Here is an 18,288-nt window from a genome sequence, read left to right on the forward strand (position 1 = left end):
CTCCAAATTGGATTTACTTAAGAAGCTAGAGAAAGCGGAGAATGAGCTAGCTATTTCTGTGGAGGGTGGTATTTTTATTTGCATGTCATTTGCATCTAGCAGGGCTGCATGGATAATAACTGGATAAACTGCTTAATCCTATGCAATTTTCACATTAAATTGTTTCTGTTGTTACTGTTGATTCTTTTTTTTTTTTACTTTCTCATTTCTGTTTACCCAGGCAGCATGGGGCCTGGCATGATTCACCCCAAAGTCGTTTGTTGTGGGGTGGGGTGAGGATGAGATGTGGGAGACATGGTGAAGGGCCGCGGGTGTTTTGTGGGTTTGCTCATAGTGCTTTTCAGATGGACTCCCTCTCTGAAGGCTCTCCTGGTCCATGATTATTGTGGCATGGGATGCCTGGAACACAGCATATGAGGAGCTGTGCACCTTCAGGTCTGCACAAGTACAAGGTCAGCCCCTAAGTGTGAGTGCCCTCCAGTTTCCTGCAGGTGCTTCCCATGGGTAGAAAGTAAAGGGCGAGGGAACATGATGCTGTGCTGCCTTCCAGGGAATGGGGCTGGGGTCAGAGGGTGAGCCATGGACCTCCGGAAACAAATGGGAAGCTATTCAGTAAAACTATTTAACTGTATATATCCAATGTGGGAATAAGACTTCATTCCAACAGGCAGAAATTTGTCTTGTATTCTTCAGAAGTGTCTCAGACTAAATGCCTTTCAGAAATCTCTGCATGTGGCCTTTTTAAAAATACATCTTTCAGTATCACTGGATATGGTCATTGATCTCTGGGCTCTTTGTATTCGTTCTCTCTTCCTGCCGTAACAAATGACCACAAGCTTCATGCATGGCAGCACACGGACTTTGTCGTTTCACAGCTCTGTGGATCAGAGTCCCTGCACGAGTGAGTCTCTCTCAGAGAAAACAAAGAGGTTGGCAGGGCAGAGTCCTTCTGAAGGCACTCCATGAGAACCCACTTCCTGCCTCTTTCCAGAGGCTGCCCGCAGCCTTTGGCTCCTAACCGCCACTTCCATTTTCAGAGTCTGCACCTGCTCCTGCCAGGTGAATCTTTGCCACACAGTGTTGCTCTGGGGCTGCCAGTGATCTCTCTGCCTTCTCTGGCCCTTGTCTGCCACCTCTGTTTCCACTCTGAAGGAGCTAGTGAGTTTCCCGGGCCTGCCACGGCAGTCCAGGACAGCCTCCCTTCCTTCTGTGGAGGCCAGCTGATTGGCAGCGTTCATCAACCCTTTGCACCATGGCCTAACAGATATGCAGACTCTGCAGGTGGATTCCTTGCAGGACATGAGAAACTAGCCTGTGAGAGTGACTCTCCACACGTTCTCACGCAATTATCTCACGGGGAAGAATGTGCTCTGCCTTCCCCCATGGATTCTGAAGGCTTGTGCAATGGGAGAAGCCAGCAAGTTGCAGAATTGCCAGGTGGATCATGAGCTGGGAAGCTAGCCCTCCAGCCTGCAGACCACTGTGCTGTGCCCACAGCTCCTGGCCGCTCGGGCAGGCAAAGCAGCTGGAGATGGATTGTGGTCCTGGGCATGCCCCTGGGGTGAGGACTAGCAAGGGGGCTGGAGAAGCTGTTGCAGTCAGCACAGTGGGCCTCAGTTTTCCCTGTCCTGTTACCAAATGTGGCTCAGCCCCTTCTTCCCTGCCCCCTATTGCATGCCCAGATCTACCTAAGAGAAACATATTCCCCCACCTCGTTTTAAAATTCTGTTCTGCTGTGTTCCCTGTTTATGATCTGGTGAGTTCCTCATGGACATCTGAAACTTGTTTGACGAGGGAAGTGATCAGAAAGAAACAAAACCCCCAAACCCACATTTTTTCTCTTTTTAGTTGCTTATCTGGAACATAGCTGATGCCCTGGGGCTATATGCCTATTGGGTGAGGTGAGGGGAAGGATGCAGGTATCCCTCCTGTGTTCTTGATTGCCAGCCTGCATGAAGCATTGGCATAGCTGTTGCTGGGCGTGGCTGGGGTTTCCTTCACTTGTTCACTGGAAACCTAGCTGTGTGTGCTGTAGCCAGGTTATGGGCTATGGGGTCTAGTACTGTGGCTGTAAACTTATCCTGTAATGACTGCAGAGTACGTGGCCAGGAGGCTGCTGCAGCAAGGAAAACTGGGCGTGTGACATTCTATGGGAAGTGATAGATGAAGCTGCACTGGGAAGAGGGGCAGGGACGCACAGGTGGTGGCCCACCCTGGTGTCACCGTGTGGGAACCGGGCTGCTTCATTCCAGGACCTCCTTACCCCAGGCTCACCCACAGAGCCAGATCTCTGAGGCTTCCAGCTGTGAATTATGGGAAGAGAGCAGTGCAGGTGAAAGAGACAAATGAATGGGGGGTTGGGGGAGAACAGTGGTCAACAAAAGGAGGCATGGCCCTGTTCATGTGGCAGAAATATGAGTTCCTTGCCTGACACAGGAAAGCGGTGGATAGTGTCATCAGGAGGGAAATAATCCCTGGGCGTGGGGGGAGAAAACAAACCCTGAAGGTAGAGAAAATAAGAGATCCAGGAAGGATGCTCTGCACTTGTAATATCCTCTGGGTAATTTTTTTGAGGGGATGGTGTTTCTCAAATTAGTTTTGTTTTCCTGTTGTTTCTGTGAGACTCCCCTGTTATTGTCTCCAAATCAGTGCCTAATAGATTCCAGAAGCTGCACTTGCTGTGCAATGGGAGTGCAATCTGCCAAATGAGCAGGCATTCATCAAGGGATAACAATTATAATGAGGCCAGTGGAAATGCTGTTGTTCAGTGAACCTTGTGGGCTAAGCAGTGGGTATCTTCTTGGTCAGTGCTTCCCCAGGCAAACAAATTAGGATGCAGGCTTTATAAGCAAACAGTATGACAAAAAGCAAAGAGTCAGCCCCAAGCTCTGCAACTGGAAATCGGCAGACCTAGAACTTAAAACCAGGTTTGTGACCTAGTATTCTTTGCTCTTGTTTTGTCATCTGTGTCATCATCGAAAGTACCAGAATATAGTGACTTAACTTGGCTTCTTGGACACTCTGGGATTAAAGTCAAAATAATTCTGGACATGTGGTTAATGTCTCCAAGTTTAAGTTTCCTTGTTTTAAAAATGGTTACTATGACAATAGTTTTGAGATGAATGTGATAATTCAGTGATACCATTAGACTGTACCTGGTATATCCTGAGTGTGGTTGTTATTGTTCTTATTTCACTATAATGATTATTACTTTTGATATGAATAACACAAATACTGTGTGGAGTTAAGTCCCGATTTTTGGAGACTAAAAAAGACAGGAAAATAGGAGGAAATTTCAAGTCAGCACAGCCTAAATACCAGCCAGAAATGCAGATTCATTGTGTTCGGGTCCCTGAAATTTGGACTTGTCACATTAAAGAAAGTGAAGGGACACAGATTATTGTTTTTCAAATCGGCATCCTTCTTCCTGGGAGAATATACCCTGTGTCTGACTGTGTCTTGTGACTCTGGAAATATAGATCATTTGTTGAATGTATTTGGCCAAAACATGCAGATTAGTTGGCTCGAATGCCATGGAGTGCTATGCTAATGCATGTGGAATTAGACCCATACTCCTTGTCTTGCTCTTCTGAATAAGCAGAATGGCCAAGATTCCTGGCATTTGAGTGTCATGATGGCAAACAATCAGTGTCCTATTGAGCAGGAGCCAGGGCCAGAATGCAGTGAAGCAATGTAAGGAACTTGGGGAGCTATGGATGAGGAGGTAGGTGCCACTCCCACAGAGGTGCAGATCCTGTCTAATCAGTTGCCAGGAAAATCAGGCTTGCACTGGATTCAGTTAATGAAGCAGATTTATCCACCATCCAGGGAGAGGGCATGGACCGTTCACCACTCTGATACCTCTGACCCTGAACAAAAGGTGTTCCACCCTGGCAAGTGAAGAGCACATTTCAGAATGTACATGGTAGCCAGCAAGATGGCTTAACCTGAGAGTGGGGGCTGGAGTGCAGGCTGACTGGGGTTCAGCATGTGCCCTTAGATAGGAGTCTGAATTTCTTCAAGAACAGGGTTAGGATGATAGCAGCGTGTGGATTCCCAGGCTCGGTACTGCTTGTCAGAAATACTTGGTAGGCTTTAAGAACTTGATAGACCATACAGCTCAGCATTAGCTCATATGCTAGAAATTCTGATCCTCCAGATCAGCAGGAGGACCTCATTTTAACACGTTCCATAATGCTTTCAGGACCCCTAAAAATTGGCTTGCGTTTAGGAACAAAGAACTAGATGTTGGGGTGCTAGGATTCTTTTTTATTACTATTATTATATTTTTGACAATCTTTACATAGTTAATTAGGGTAAAAAGGTTCAAGGGCTATAGGAAAGTGGGTAAAACTATTATTTCTTTATTGTCTCCTTCATGTTTAAAGAGCGTTATTAAGGGAGAAGGCCCACCCAGTTTCCCACCCTCCCCAGGTCCCGGATGTAGGGTTTGCTCTGAGGTTCTTGCTCAAGTGGTTTTTGATGGTTCAACAGTTATGAATTGCTGCCAATCTCGCCACTCCAAGCACTATGAGGTCTTTGAAGAATCCACTAACTGACATAGTCTATCATAGAGTCTCTGTTTTGCCCAGTATTTCGCTGCCGACATATAGCTGAGATGGTTGATTGACCTGTTCTGTCTTCTGTCTTTTCTTGGTTAGGGTTCTGAGTCCAGCATTTCGATTGGGGAGATCTCCAAAGAAACTTTGTCTGAGGTGTTCTCAGACCAGATTCTTGTATGTACTAGCAAGTAGAGGGCCCGGCACAGTTCATTGCCACGATCAGCTGGTGGTTGCGATCGCTGGGTTGGTTCTGGAACCAATGGGTGTTGCAGTCCAGCCTGGTTCTGCCCATCACATACTCGACCCTCGCATAAACCAGTGGGAGCTACAGCCTAGTTGAAGCGACCCACAATAACCCCCACCAGGCCTGCCCCCTACCCTGGTTTGCCAGTATGTGTAGCAGTAGTCCAGTCTGTCCCACACCCCATTCCACCCCAGCCCCGTCCTAGTTTTCGTGCCCTCCTGTGGACGTGGTAACCCAAGGGGGAGGAGCCCACTATTTCCCTCCCAGACCTCTTCCACTCCCGGATTATGCACTCTCCAGGTAGTTCTGTGGTTTGACTTGACAGAACTAGCCCTCAGTGCCAGCTTCTGCCAGCTGATGCTGTAGCTAAGCCCAAACAACCCTCACCCACTCTAATTTTGTTTGAGGTTCTAGGATTCTAATCTCAGGTCTGCGATGGTCAGTGGTATAACTTGGGACAAGGTGTTTACATGCTTGGGGCCTCAGTTTTCTGATATAGAAAGATGTTAAACTTGGTTGATTTCCAGTGTTTCATTCAGTCTTACGTTCAAAGGTGCTGCTTTCAATCATCTTGCCTACAACGTGTATTTGCGTCTGTTCCCTGTGGAAAAAGATAAATCAGGCTGTGGGTTAAAGGACACACCCTTGAGTTTGCAGCCTCTCTGGGAGTCAGCCTCCGTGATCATCATGAGTGACCTGTGTGGCCTTGTCTGTCAAATCAAGGCTGGCCCTTGTGACCACTGCACTGTATGACTTCCAAAAGCAACCTGCCATGTAGCGGTGGCCTTGGTTTCTTGGACCCCTCATTCAGAGGGAAGCCAGATACCATGCTGAGAGGACACTAACATGGAGGTGGTGAGCCACATGGAGAGAAAGTGAGGCCTCCCAGTCATTAGTCCACACACCCGGGGGTGGCATTCTTCCAGCCCCAGTCATGTCTGACAATATTGGTTGTGAGTTCATGGAAGAACCTGGACCAGAACTCCCAGTCAGACTCCCAAACTGCCAGGCAACAGAGAGCGTGGGAGATAAGGGATTGTTGCTGTCTTTAGCCACAGTTTTGGAGAGATGCGACGCTGCATTAGGTAATTAACACACCCTCTTGTGTTGTACTTTGGAGTGATGGCTGTGAGATCGTGTGACACCTGTCATCCACTCCCTGAACCATGGGATGGAAATAGTGACTACCACTGCAGGTGTGTGTGTGTGTGTGTGTGTGTGTGTGTGTGTGTGTGTCTGCTGTGGTTCCACAACTTCCCTGCTCCACCATCACAGAGCTTTAGGCATTGTTCCTAAGCAGCAAGCATTGTATTAAGCTTTGTCAGTAGGGGGCGCGGGAGGGACGCCACTTGAGCTCTCCTCTTCCTGGTCCCTCTCCTAGGTTTGGCTGTTTTCTAGCTCTGGCTGCCCAGACTGTCAGTTTTTGTGAAAGAATCTCCAGTGACATTCTTCTGCCCTGAGTGGGTACCCAGACCTCAGCTTTGTCCAGCTCACCACTTGGTTGCTGCCCTTCCAACATGGACATACACATCCCAGGCCTTGCTAGCGAGCAGGCCCCTGACAGCCTTACTTTCTCTTTAGCCTTCACACTGGCTTGGCCAGCTTGGAGCCATGCAACCCAGTGACCTGCCCAGCCACACCTGCTGTGGTGAGCTTTACAGCACAGCCTTGGCCAGGGCCCTGTCCCCATTTATGGGATTGCTCACCTGTGGTCCCTGACCTTCAGTCCAGAATGTTCTCTATCAGGCCCACATGAGGCTATGGCTCCTGGGGGCGGGAAAGGGGGGAGAAGGGAGCAGGTCCCATTGGTGTTCCTTCCTCACTCTCACTAAAAGCCACTGATGAGGCCAGAGTGGTTCTTGTAACAGGATTAGAGGTGAATGTTTACAAGTCAGGCATTTCACTAATGAAGAAGGGAAAATTACTGTCATTCCTGTCTTCTGATTGGAATCCAATGTGCAGCTGCCCCATTCCTCATCCTTCTCTCCTGCTTGGTGACCAGGCGGGAGACGTGGTCTCGGGGTCACCACAGGCAGGAGGTTTCTGGACCTGGAAGGGCCTCAGGAGCCCCATCAGGCAGCCTTCCTGTCTCAGCACTGTTTTGCCCACAGGATTGCTGACCCTACGTCCTGTTGTTGGCATGTGAGCATGTGTTGGTTCTGTTATACTCAGGCATGTGGCTGAGTATAACAGCCTGTCCTTCCAGGTCTGCTCATCCTTGGATCATGAGATGAGTTAGCCCATCCCCTCAGGGCACAGTGTGCATGGAGCCGTGTGGATCATACACCCTTCCTTTGCCCAGTTTACAAAGGCTGAGTGCGCTGGCTCATGTCACATATCTACTTGGCTGATGTGCCGGGTGAATGGGGAGCTCAGTTCTTAGAGAGTGGATGTGAGCTGGACAGATTTCAAAAGAAGAAAGGTAGAGAGTCTTCTACTGGCTCAGGTGACTAAGACAAGTCAGGGCTTGATCTGATTTGGGGGACTTGGGAAGGATGAAGGGAACCTGAACAACACATCTGGAAAAGGGTGGGTATCTGGCACTGCGAATAAGTGGAAAGTCTGTGTCCCCTGCAAGAGTGCCTGTGTTCGAGTCCTGGCACTTCTTCTGAAGGCATTTGGGAAGCACACCAATAGGTGGGAGCTTTCCCTGTGTGCTTCTTAAGTAAATAAACTAATTCCTAAGCCAGTGAGACTTGAGTAAGAGATGGAGATATTTTTTAAAGATCAGGGATGGACATTTGGCACAGTGGGTAAGATGCAGCTTGGAGTCCCACATACTGTTTCTGAGTGACTGGTTCGAATTCTGACTCCTCTGCTTCCCATCCAGTCTCTTGTTAATGCACATACCCTGGGGGACAACAAGTGGTGGCCTAAGTACTTGGATCCCTGCCACTCGTGTGGGAGGCGTGGATTGAGTCCCAGGGTCCTGGCTTCAGCCTGGGCCAGCCCTGGTTGTTGCAGACATTTGGGAAGTAAACCAGCAGATGGAAGAGCTGTCTCCCTTTCTCTTGCCTTTCAAATAAATGGACAGCAAAATCTGAAAGCATCAGTAATCCCTATGATGCTTTCAGTAAAGGAAGATGTGTGAGTGGTTGACCCTAACCAGGCCAAGTAAAGTTCTGTTGAGAAAGCTAGACTGTCCTAGGCAAGTTGTACATATGTGTTAGAACCATGTGTGTGGAATTAGAATGTAACTCCCTATCTAGTTAGCAATTCTAGTCGCAAAACTAATAGCCTTAAATAAAAAGCTCTGTCTTGATGAATACCATTAGAGAGGCAGCTGAAGTACCAGCCGAACTGGGATCTGGATGGTGAAATGGGGCCCACTCTCACATACTTGGGGGGATTGGAAGACATTTACTGGAGTACAATGAAGATAGAGCCCATTACATAAGCCAAGCAGACAATCAGCCTCTGCACACAGATTGGTGAAAAGGGCCGTAGCTCATTTACGAATTGCATGACTCCTCCTGAGCTCTGTCGGTGGTTTTGTGGCTGTTGTCTCTGGTTTTGGGGTGGGAGGGCTAGAGTGACCGGAGACATGCTTTCAGCTTGGGGCTTGGAACAGGCTTGTCTGCTTTCAATGACTCCTTGGTCTGAAACATCACCCTAACACGTGTGAAGGAGATCTGCCATTCTCTAGAGTCACCCCAGGTAGTCCCTCCATGTAACATAGGTGGGATAGTCAAAAAATTTATGAGAAATTGACATAATGAATAAAAAGTGCATGGATTTTTTTCCACCAAAGGCTTCAAAATAACCTTGTATTTTAATTCTGTTTTCCGCAAACCTTCGGAAGCAGCCTTGTGCAGTCATGTGACTGGAGAGTCCTGAAACTGATGTATACTTAAGTATCTGACTCCCATCCCACCGTGTTGATCTGTTGCTCCAGGGACAGGGAGAGGGCCTGGCACAGGTGAAGGCCTGGAGGCAGCCTCACAGCGTAGGTGACACCTGCAGATGGGTGATGTCAGTGAGTTTCACTTTTCTTGAATGACAAGCCTTTGATACAGAGTAGATTTTCTCACCTTTATGGCAGATGCAGTAATGTGAAAAATTGTGAAATGTTCTATAGAGTGTCACAGGTGAAGGGACAACCCACCTCCCCAAACACACCCAGCCGACAGAGTGGCCACGACGTGAAATGGCCACCAGGGGTCGCCAGAAGAGCCAAAAGGGCTTCCCAGGCCAAGCCATGGATTGTTTTGTATTGGTCACTTAGGGGTTCAGGTTAGTGGGACCTGTGTGCTCCCTCCTCTGTTATGAGAGAGACTGCTCACTTGGATGTTTTGGATTCCTTTGTCCTTTATTTTTAATCATCAGTTCTTGCTACATCTTCTATGCCATTAACAGAGGTTAAATGTCTTTCTTAATGAAATGTCTGACTTTTTTCAGATTACTCATTTTTCAAAACTCACTTCAGGTTGTTTACTGGTTAAGCCCTCTTTGGGTGCTCCATCTAGTGTCCCTCCACTGCTCTTTTATGCTATCCTTTTTTTTCCAGTTATTTATTTATTACCTGACTGCTGACACCAGCAGAGAAATAATCAGAGCTAACTCACTGAGGTGCACTAAGTGCTGTGCATGTACTGATGGCCTCTGATCCACCCACCCCACCTGAGGTGACAGGTGTTGTTCCTACCTTCAGTTCTAAGCCTAGAATCCTGTGACACAGAGGGTTGATTCATGGGCACACAGCTGTGAACACACCTTGTTGGAGTTCAGACCTTAACAGTCTGACCCTAGGACTCACACTGTCACCCATCACGTGTTCCTGTATTGCACATCCACAGGCCTAGGCAGGGCTCTGCTGGTGTTCAAAATTGTGTTGAACATTCAGCCAAATGATGGCCAAAGAGAAAGAAATGCCACAGCACATTAAGTAAATACAGACAATTATCTGTTGACTATATTGTGGGGGAGAAAAGTAAGGATTTATATGTAGCATATATGTAATATCTATAAAATGTATACATACATTTATTTTAGGGGACAGGGTGTAGGGAAAAATTTGGAAGAGTACATATTTCCCCAGTTGCTTCCAGGAAACGTGATTGGTAAGGGAAGGAGGGTTTTAAAAAACCTAAATTGGGAAAAATAAAACGTTGTTAATGTTTTATGTTGTTAATGTTAAATGTTGGGGAGTAGTCAGGGTGCCACGTGAAACCCATGCATTCGTGTCAGAGTGCCTGGTTCAAGTCACCGCTCTGATGGTGGTTCCAGCTTCTTGATGATGCGCACCCTGGGAGGTCCCTCCCACCCAGGGGAGAAACTCGGATTGAGTTCTGCCGGACGCAGCCCCAGGCCTCATGGGCATTTAAGGAATGTGCCAGCAGATCATACTCTGTCTTTCTGTCTATGTTTAAATCAGTAAGTAAAAATTGCTTTTAAAAGTGCTTATTTGTATTTTTTTAATTGTAAGCATGAATATGAGTGATTCATCAGTAAATACTGTCTTATGCCAATAAGAAATACACGGCAAAAACAGCAAAGTCATGATGAAAACCTCTTAGGTGACTGATTATTTATCTGAAATGCAGAGTTGCAGAGAGGGGGAAAGGCAGAGTGAGAGAGAAAATGAAGAGTTACATTCCGTCTACCGGATCTTCATCTATTGGTTCACTCCCCAAGTGGCTGCAGCGGCTGGAGCCAAGCTGATCTGAAGTCCAAAGCAGGAGCTTCCTTTGGGTATCTCATGAGGATGCAGGGACGTGGGCCATCCTCTACTGCTTTCGCAGCTACATTATCAGGGAGCTGGACCAGAGATGGAACAGCTAGGGCTCAAATGGCATCCATGTGGGATGCTGGCACCTGCTATGTCATGGCACTGGCCCCGTCCTAAAAGTAGTTTCCATAATAAAAAAAGATTTTAAAGATTTTTTTTAAAGCTAGGGAGATACAGATCCTCTTATTTCATACACACTTGAGGAGCAGCTTCAGTTTGATCAATATTTCCTTTTTTTTTCCTTTCAATAACCCACTTATTTTTATTGGAAAAACAGACGTACAGAGAGGAAGAAAAAGAGAGGAAGATCTTCCTTCTAACGGTTCACTCCCTAAGTGGCCACACGGCCGGAGCCGAGTCAATCCAAAGCCAGGAGCCTCCTCCCGGTCTCCCATGTGGTGCAGGGTTCCAAGGCCCTGGGCTGTCCTCCACTGCCCTTCCAGGCTACAGGCAGGGAGCTGAATGGGAAGCGGGGCTCCCAGGACCAGAACTGGTGCCCGTATGGGATCCCGGTGCACCCAGGTGACTACTTTAGTCACTGAAATGTCATGCTGGGTCCTGATCAATATTTCTAAAGCCCTGAGTTTTATAACACTGTAGGTCAAGTTAGGTGACAGGATGGCTTCATTTACATTTATCCTTTTCCAAGAAGAGGGTAAAGAATGAGAACAGGCTTCATATCTGTGGTTGAGAGCTGATTATGTTTCTTTAAAAATTATTTTGTAATCATTTCACATCATTATGGACAGAATATTATATGACACAGTATACTGTGTAAATCTGTGTGCCATGATGCAATTGGCTGTTGGAGTTTTGACATGAAACCTACCCGTTTGTTTCCTAGAGCCTGACTTTTGTGTTCAGTTGTCCATGAGCTAGCTAAGGGAACTTTCCAGACAAGGGTCATGTTAGTTCACTGGTTAGTTGGCTCATCAAAGTGGAAAGATGTTTGCAGGCGGTTTCCTTTCCAAACAGGCTTCTTCAAGGGTTGTTGAGCCTCACTCATCTGCTTCAGAGAAGTGCCTGTGAGGAGCCAGGTCAGCTGAGGCAGGAGGTGTGTGCCCAGATCTCTCCTGATAGAGGCATTCCAAGAATGCAGCGTCCTGTGCTTTACTATTGCAAAATAAAGATGCTTGCCCCCGCACTTCCCCCCAGCAGCATTTGGCTTGACTTTATAGTGCTACCTCTTAGAGTCACACTGTTTTTCTGAGAGCCCTCAGGCCCTGCTCATTGTGCCAGGTCGCAGGAGAGGACAGAGAAGGGCAAGGGAGGAAGTGTGGAGATCAAAAGGCCTGGGGTATCCAGAAGAACAACATCCCCATTTATCTTGCAGATCTCTGTCCCCCATTCACAGCAGAACCACCTGGGAGCTCCTGGAGATACGCAGTGAGGCTTGCCCCATCACTGTCTGTCCAGGCAGTTACAGTCTTTGGGCCCAAACAGTATTTTTACAAAAGCTCTCTGAGCGGTATTTTTACAAAAGCTCTTGAAACTATTTTTACATGTGGTCAAGGCTGAGACGCCCCTGGCTTGCTTGTGGTTTACCGTGGCCTTGGCAGGTTCACGTGTATGTTAGTGAAGTGCAGGCAGGGTGTGGGAAGCTAGTGAATGCACGACTTCTCCCCTACAGGCGGATGGGAGGATGTTCGTCCATATCCCCTGGTTGACTCACCTCTGATGCATGCCATTTGTTCCCATGGCCAAGTGAGTCCAGGGAGAAGATGGCCCAGGGGAGTGTTATCAGATAGCAAGGAAGAGGAGGTAAAAATCACATGTTTGAGCAAAAAATAAGCTGGGGGTGCAGTCAGGTTGGGACAGAACTGGTTATGCTTATGAGTATTTCACACATTGGAGTCTATCATTTCAGATGGCTTTTCTCAGAGCCTTTGGGCAAGCCTGGGAGGGAGGCATTACAGCCATTTGCCCGGTAGAGAAACTCAGGGCAGGAGGAGGCCGAGTACCAGGGTGTCACAGCTACTGTGTGGCGAGGTAGAGCCAGGACCTGCCTGGCTCCCAACTCCAGGGCGCACTCTGCTCCCTCACATCTTTTTTTTTTTTTTAATGGTTTACATATTTACTTGAAAGGCAAAGAAAGAAGGGGATCTCATACCTACTTGATTCACTCCCTAACTAGCTACAACAGATTGTTCTGGCCTGGCTTACACCAGGAGCCAGGAATTCCATGCCCATCTCCCACCTGGATGGCATTGGTCCAAGCACTTGAGCAATCCTTCTGCTGCTTTCCTAGGTGCATTAGCAGGAAACTGGGTGAGAAATGGAGCATCCAGGGTTTGCACTGGTGCTGTAATGCTGGCATTGCAAGTGGCGGCTTAATTTGCTGTGCCACAATACTGGCCCCACATCTTCATTATTTTTTTAAAAAATAATTTATTCAAGAGACAGAAAGAGCTCTTCCATCCACTGATCCATTCCCCAAATTCCTACAGATTCTGGGTCAGAGCCAGAGCCAGCCAGTACCATGAGTACAGTCCAGATCTGGGTCATGGGTGGCAGGGACCCAAATCCTGGTCCTTCCCAAGACTCCTCAGTTGTTAAGCACCACGTGGCTACATGAGACATCGCTGCCCTTTGTTTTGGGCTGAAGCAGTAGGATCTTGCTTCCTGAGTTGCACAGACTCATCGGCTAGTGGGCCATGACATCCAGCGAGGGCCTACCCTGCTGTCTTCTGAGCTGAGTTCAGGCCGAGCAGAGCCTCTTGCCAGGGGCCCTGCCACGTACGTGGTAAGGCTGTGCTGCTCCCCGACACCTGGTTCTTCCCATCCTTGTCGTGGGGATTTGCCCCTGCCCTGCCTCTCCATTGGCAGTCAGCTCCATGGCCCTCCTGGTGGCTGGGTCCTTCCCAGCCTGCAAGACCTGGCTTGGCTCTCACAATGTCACTGACACGTTTTCTACTCCCCCAGCCTGGAGTGATCCTCTCCACTTCTGCACCCTCCTGGCTCTCACCACATCCCCCTGTTGCCATTTCCCTTCACTCATCATCGTAGTATTCATTTATTCACTGACTCACTGTATATTCCACGTTATTAAGGCTTCAACACCTTTTCTTTCCTCATTTTCTGCACTACCACATATGTAATCCTCAGAGTTGTGCCTGGCTCTGCTAGGTGCTCAATAAACATGTGTTAAATGAAAGAATGAAGAGGCCCTTGTCATGGAAGTGACAGTGCTGCTGGGGATTGGTTCTCCACGTGGCAGCCCTGCCAGCAACTCTCTGTGGTTTCCCCACATCTCCTAATAAATGCACTCCTTGGGAAGGGTTTTCTTGTTTTTTGCATTGACTGAATGACTCCTTAATATCTCTGTCTCAGCTTTTCCCAACCCCATGGTGAAAGAAGCTACTCTGGTCCTGTGAGCATTTTTTTTTTAAACGAATAACATCTGAAGGGCAGGTTGTAAAGGTGAGGGGGGAAAACTGAAGAGAATGGATTCTTTGTTGTGCCTCTGTTGGGGATGGATGCTCATGTCAGATGGACGAATCCTACCCTAGATGCACTTCCTAGGTGGAAGTAGATCCATGCAGGGACTTGGTTTCGAGGGCAGAGTGTTGGCTAGGGGTTCTGAAGGACTGCTGGGGTTTAGTCAAGGTCTTAGAGAAAAGAGAGGGCTTGAGACAGTTTTTTGGGACACCACTCACAGCCTCAGGAAGGAGAGGGTCCTGAATGGTCACTGGTGTCTCTGTTCTCTCCAGATACAACCAGAGGATGCCCCAGTAGTCCTCTGGCTTCAGGGTGGGCCAGGAGGTTCATCCATGTTTGGACTGTTTGTGGAACACGGACCATACGTCGTCTTGAAGAACATGACCTGTAAGTATTGCCTGTTTTCCCATGGGAAATTCCTCATCCCAGCCTTGTATCTACTACCAAGCCATCTTAAAGTGACCTGGGGCTTTTGGAAATAGCTTAGCAGTTCCAGATGAGAAAACCACGCATTTCTGAGAACATCTGTGCCAGCAGGAGGCACCAGTGGAGGATGTGTGGATGGGGCCTCTTGCTCCTAGGCAATCTGGGGGAAAGGTTCTAAGCTGTTTTCTCCAACTCTGCCGCTGACTCAAACATTCTCAGCTTACAGAGGCAGTTGCTGTTGATTATTATTCAGGAGAAGTCTTTTGCCCAGGACTAACGGGTGGAATCATACCCCCAGATTATTCACATGAACCCAACAACAATTCATGGTTCAGTCACTCTAATGACCTGAGACTGGGTTGATCCTAACTCTGTGGGTGGAGGGAGAGATGGAGAGTGAGTGACATCTGGTGTAACCCAGGGTTACCGCCACCCCTGTTTTCACTTTGGAGAAGTTGTTTACTTTTCCTGCATGAAGATTTGGAGTGTGAGCCTGGGTGTGACTCAGAATAGAAGCTTCCAAGCCAGTATTGTGGAAACTGCTGCTTTCCTAGTCAGATGGGAGGAAGAGGATTCCAGAGTGTGGGACAGCAGGGTGGAGTTGTTGGATGGAACCATGGGTAGTCTTGGAAGGCGTTTTTCATGAACTCGTTGCCTGATGTTTGTCCCTGAACATCTTCCTGGATGTGGAAACCCTGTGGTCTGGGACAAGGAAAGGGGAGGAGAAGGGATTGTTGTAATTGTTGCTGCTGCCAGCTATGAGGATGCAACAAGGGTCAGAGGGCAGGTGGGTGTGTTGGGCTCCCGAGCACAGCTGGGCCACAGGAGAAGGCTTTGTGAGCTCCTCTTCTCAGACCCTTTCTCTTTTTGAGCAGTGCGTGCCAGAGAATTCCCTTGGACCACCACGTTATCCATGCTCTACATTGATAATCCGGTGAGTGTGGCATGCCCCCAGGAATGCCCTGGTTGATCTCTTTTATCTTCCTTATTAATGGTGTTTCAGTGACAGACCACCTGTATGTAAGCAGTCCCATATGGTTATAATGGAACTGGAAGATTTCCTGTTGCCTAGTGTTTTTCCCGTTCCTTTGTTACATAAGCATTTCCCATTGTGGTGCAGTTGCCTGTACTAGAACATGTGCTAAAGGTTCACATGCCAGGAGCAAGGTGATAGTCAAGGGGCATGATGGGCCTTGCCAGCTGGGTGTTTGTGCCTACACTCTTTTATGGTCACCCAATAAACAATTCACCTGAGAACGCATGTCCCAGAACATATCCCTGTCATCAAGTGATACGTGACTGTGCATTCCAATCAACTTAGCTTTTTTTTTCATTTTGAAATAGAATTTAGTTCATCAAAGAAAAATCATATTGCCATGTATTTTTTTTTATTAACATGCTCCATCGTTTCAGAGCTTGGGATATTTTTCTTTTCCCTTTCTTTTTTCATTGTTAATACTCTGAAATGGCCTATTCACTGAATTTTACCATCAGGATAAGGATTATTTTCCACTGCTGGCATAGGTTCCTATCAGATTATTGTCTAATATCAGAACTCCTGATCTCTCAGAGTTCTAGATATAGGAGGTTAAAAATAGCCCCCTCTTATCTAGGTAAGCAGGCTGCCTCTTCTTGGAACAACAAATGATGTTCTCCTTGCAAAGTTCTCCAAAATTGGCTTCAAAAAATACAGGGGAGAAAATAAATACCTGGGCAAGGGGAAGTCCACCCTGCTTTTCCGAATTCTGTTTTGTCAGCCATTTTTTCCCCCCTAGCCTGTAAATTGCCTGTTTAAGTATAAGGAAATTAAATGCACTGTACTGTGGGTATTTAGGAAAACAAACAACCCCCCCTCTCATCTTTACGCCTGCTGCGGAGTGCATTCCTTGGAGGAATCTCTGATGCAGCAGAGCTTCGTAGCTGCTGCTTTTGATTTACAACTTCAGTGGCCCATGAACTTCTGAGTACAAGGAAGCAGTCGTTTTAAAGTAGTCTTGGTTATCTTAAAACCCTCCTGTCTACTGAAGATAAAATGACTTAATGGCCATAATTCTCACAAATAAGGTAGAGGAGGAGGCAAAGGGAAAGTAGAGGAAAAGGGAGAAGGAGCAGAGACAGCCCCCAAACAACTCCCTGCAGTCCTCAGCCCCGCAGGTTCCACCTTAGCAGGCTAGAATCACGCATTGCCGGGCTTCAGAGAGGAGACAGTTTAGGGTCACAGGGTACAGGCAGAGGGGAGTTCTTTTTTGAGTCAACATCTGGCAGGGTCCCCACCGAGGAATGAGGACAGCTCAACCTCTGACCTCTGCAGTGCTTTTGTTCCACTGGGGCTTGCGAGGGGGTGAGAGCCTTCGTCTCCTCCTGTGGGGGTGACAGGAGGCCCAGGAGGTGATAGCAAAGCCCCTATGGTAAAGGCTTGGCTTTGGAGTCAGGTCCCCTTCTGCCTGGGCTCCATCCCAAAACACCCATGACATGGGATTCCCTGTGTGCATGCCTCTGTGTTCATTTGTTTCACCCATAGGTGGGCACAGGCTTCAGTTTCACGCAAGACAGCCGCGGCTATGCAGTTAATGAAGATGATGTGGCAAAAGATTTATACAGGTACAATGCTTTTTCTCTTAGGTCCCTGCAGGCCAAATACTTTACTTTCTCAACAGGACAATTCATTATTACTGATCATTTTTTTAAAATGTTTGAGATAGCATTTTTAATAATTTACATCACAGGCCAGAGCTTTTAATGCTCTGCTAAATACAGAGTCCGACAAATAAAAAGACCACAGTTTATCAGCAATATAAGCCAGGGATATGAGGAGTATTTACATGAAAACGAGTCTTAGTTCAATTTTGAAGGCTGTTTGTACACCAGGCGTGCATGAGTACATGCACACACAGTTTCCATTTTGTTCCATTTATCGTGGAGAATATTGCAAGCTGCCAGCAGGGAAAAGTCAAGGAGCAGCAGAGCATCCTGGTTGTGTCGCAGACCACTCCCTTGTAAGAAGCAGTGGAGGCAGAGCTGGAGTTTTCCACTGAAGATGACTGCTCAGCGCGTTCCAGCAGGTGCCTGCCAGGGTTCTGCTGCTGTTCTGAAGATGCACTTAGCTTGCATTTGCTGGGAGACATCTGCTCAGATAGCTGCTCCTCCTTTCCTAGGAGTCCTCTTTTCGTCTCTCCTTCATGACTATCCAAAGCTGAAAGCCTGGCTTGCCTTCTGACTTTTTTCAGATGAAGGAAAAATCTAACTTATTAGATTTTCTATGTCATTTGTGAAAAAAAAAGAGGAAAATTGTGAGGGTGTAAGCCTGGTCAAGCAGTGTGTACTGAGTTTCTTTCTTCCTTCTTCTTGCATCCATCTTAGCTATTTTTGGTACATTCTTTAAAAAGTTGAGTGACCTTTTCTTACCACCAGATTTTTCCGGTCTATAAATTACCACCAGGGGTCATGTCCTGAGTCCCTTCACATCACTAGGGCACCACTGTGTATCCCAAGAACCCACCAAAAGTGCCCCAGTGGCCATCCCCCACCTTCACTGAAGTTCAGTGGCTTCTGCTGCATCCTGGGTGAGCAAAGCCAGCCCACCCCCAAATATGTCTAACCTAAGTCAGAGCTTCTGATCACAGCTTTCAGCCTGCCCCAAATGTCTGTCTCCCTCTGCTGACCCACAGAAGAATACAACAATGTTTGTTTCCATTTGCATTTTGCACACATGCCAGGGTATAAACACCTCGCTGCAGTTTTAGCACCCACATGTCAACCTTCAGGTACAGTGCCTCGTGGAAACATGGAAGCCAAGTCCTCACAGGCTGTCCCCCTACTCCTCTCCATGGGAACAGGACTGTGACCACTGCCATCACAGCAGACCCAAGCTCTCATTTAAAAGAGCACTT

General features: G+C 47.6%; 1 protein-coding gene across 4 annotated transcripts in view; it reads left to right on the forward strand.

The window, feature by feature from the left end:
* The window catches only part of CPVL (carboxypeptidase vitellogenic like), a 108,036-nt gene that overhangs the window by 16,030 nt on the left and 73,718 nt on the right, over positions 1-18,288 (forward strand). For all 4 annotated transcript variants that reach the window (XM_040964778.1, XM_040964776.1, XM_040964777.1 and 1 more), the window contains 3 exons: positions 14,245-14,359; positions 15,274-15,332; positions 16,920-16,999. In XM_040964778.1, the coding sequence (XP_040820712.1) occupies positions 14,245-14,359; positions 15,274-15,332; positions 16,920-16,999 (254 nt within the window). The remainder of the gene's footprint in view (positions 1-14,244; positions 14,360-15,273; positions 15,333-16,919; positions 17,000-18,288) is intronic.

The sequence above is a fragment of the Ochotona curzoniae genome, unplaced genomic scaffold (genome assembly GCF_017591425.1).
Source record: "Ochotona curzoniae isolate NIBS_2020 unplaced genomic scaffold, NIBS_Ocur_1.0 scaffold_3835, whole genome shotgun sequence".
Taxonomy (NCBI): domain Eukaryota; kingdom Metazoa; phylum Chordata; class Mammalia; order Lagomorpha; family Ochotonidae; genus Ochotona; species Ochotona curzoniae.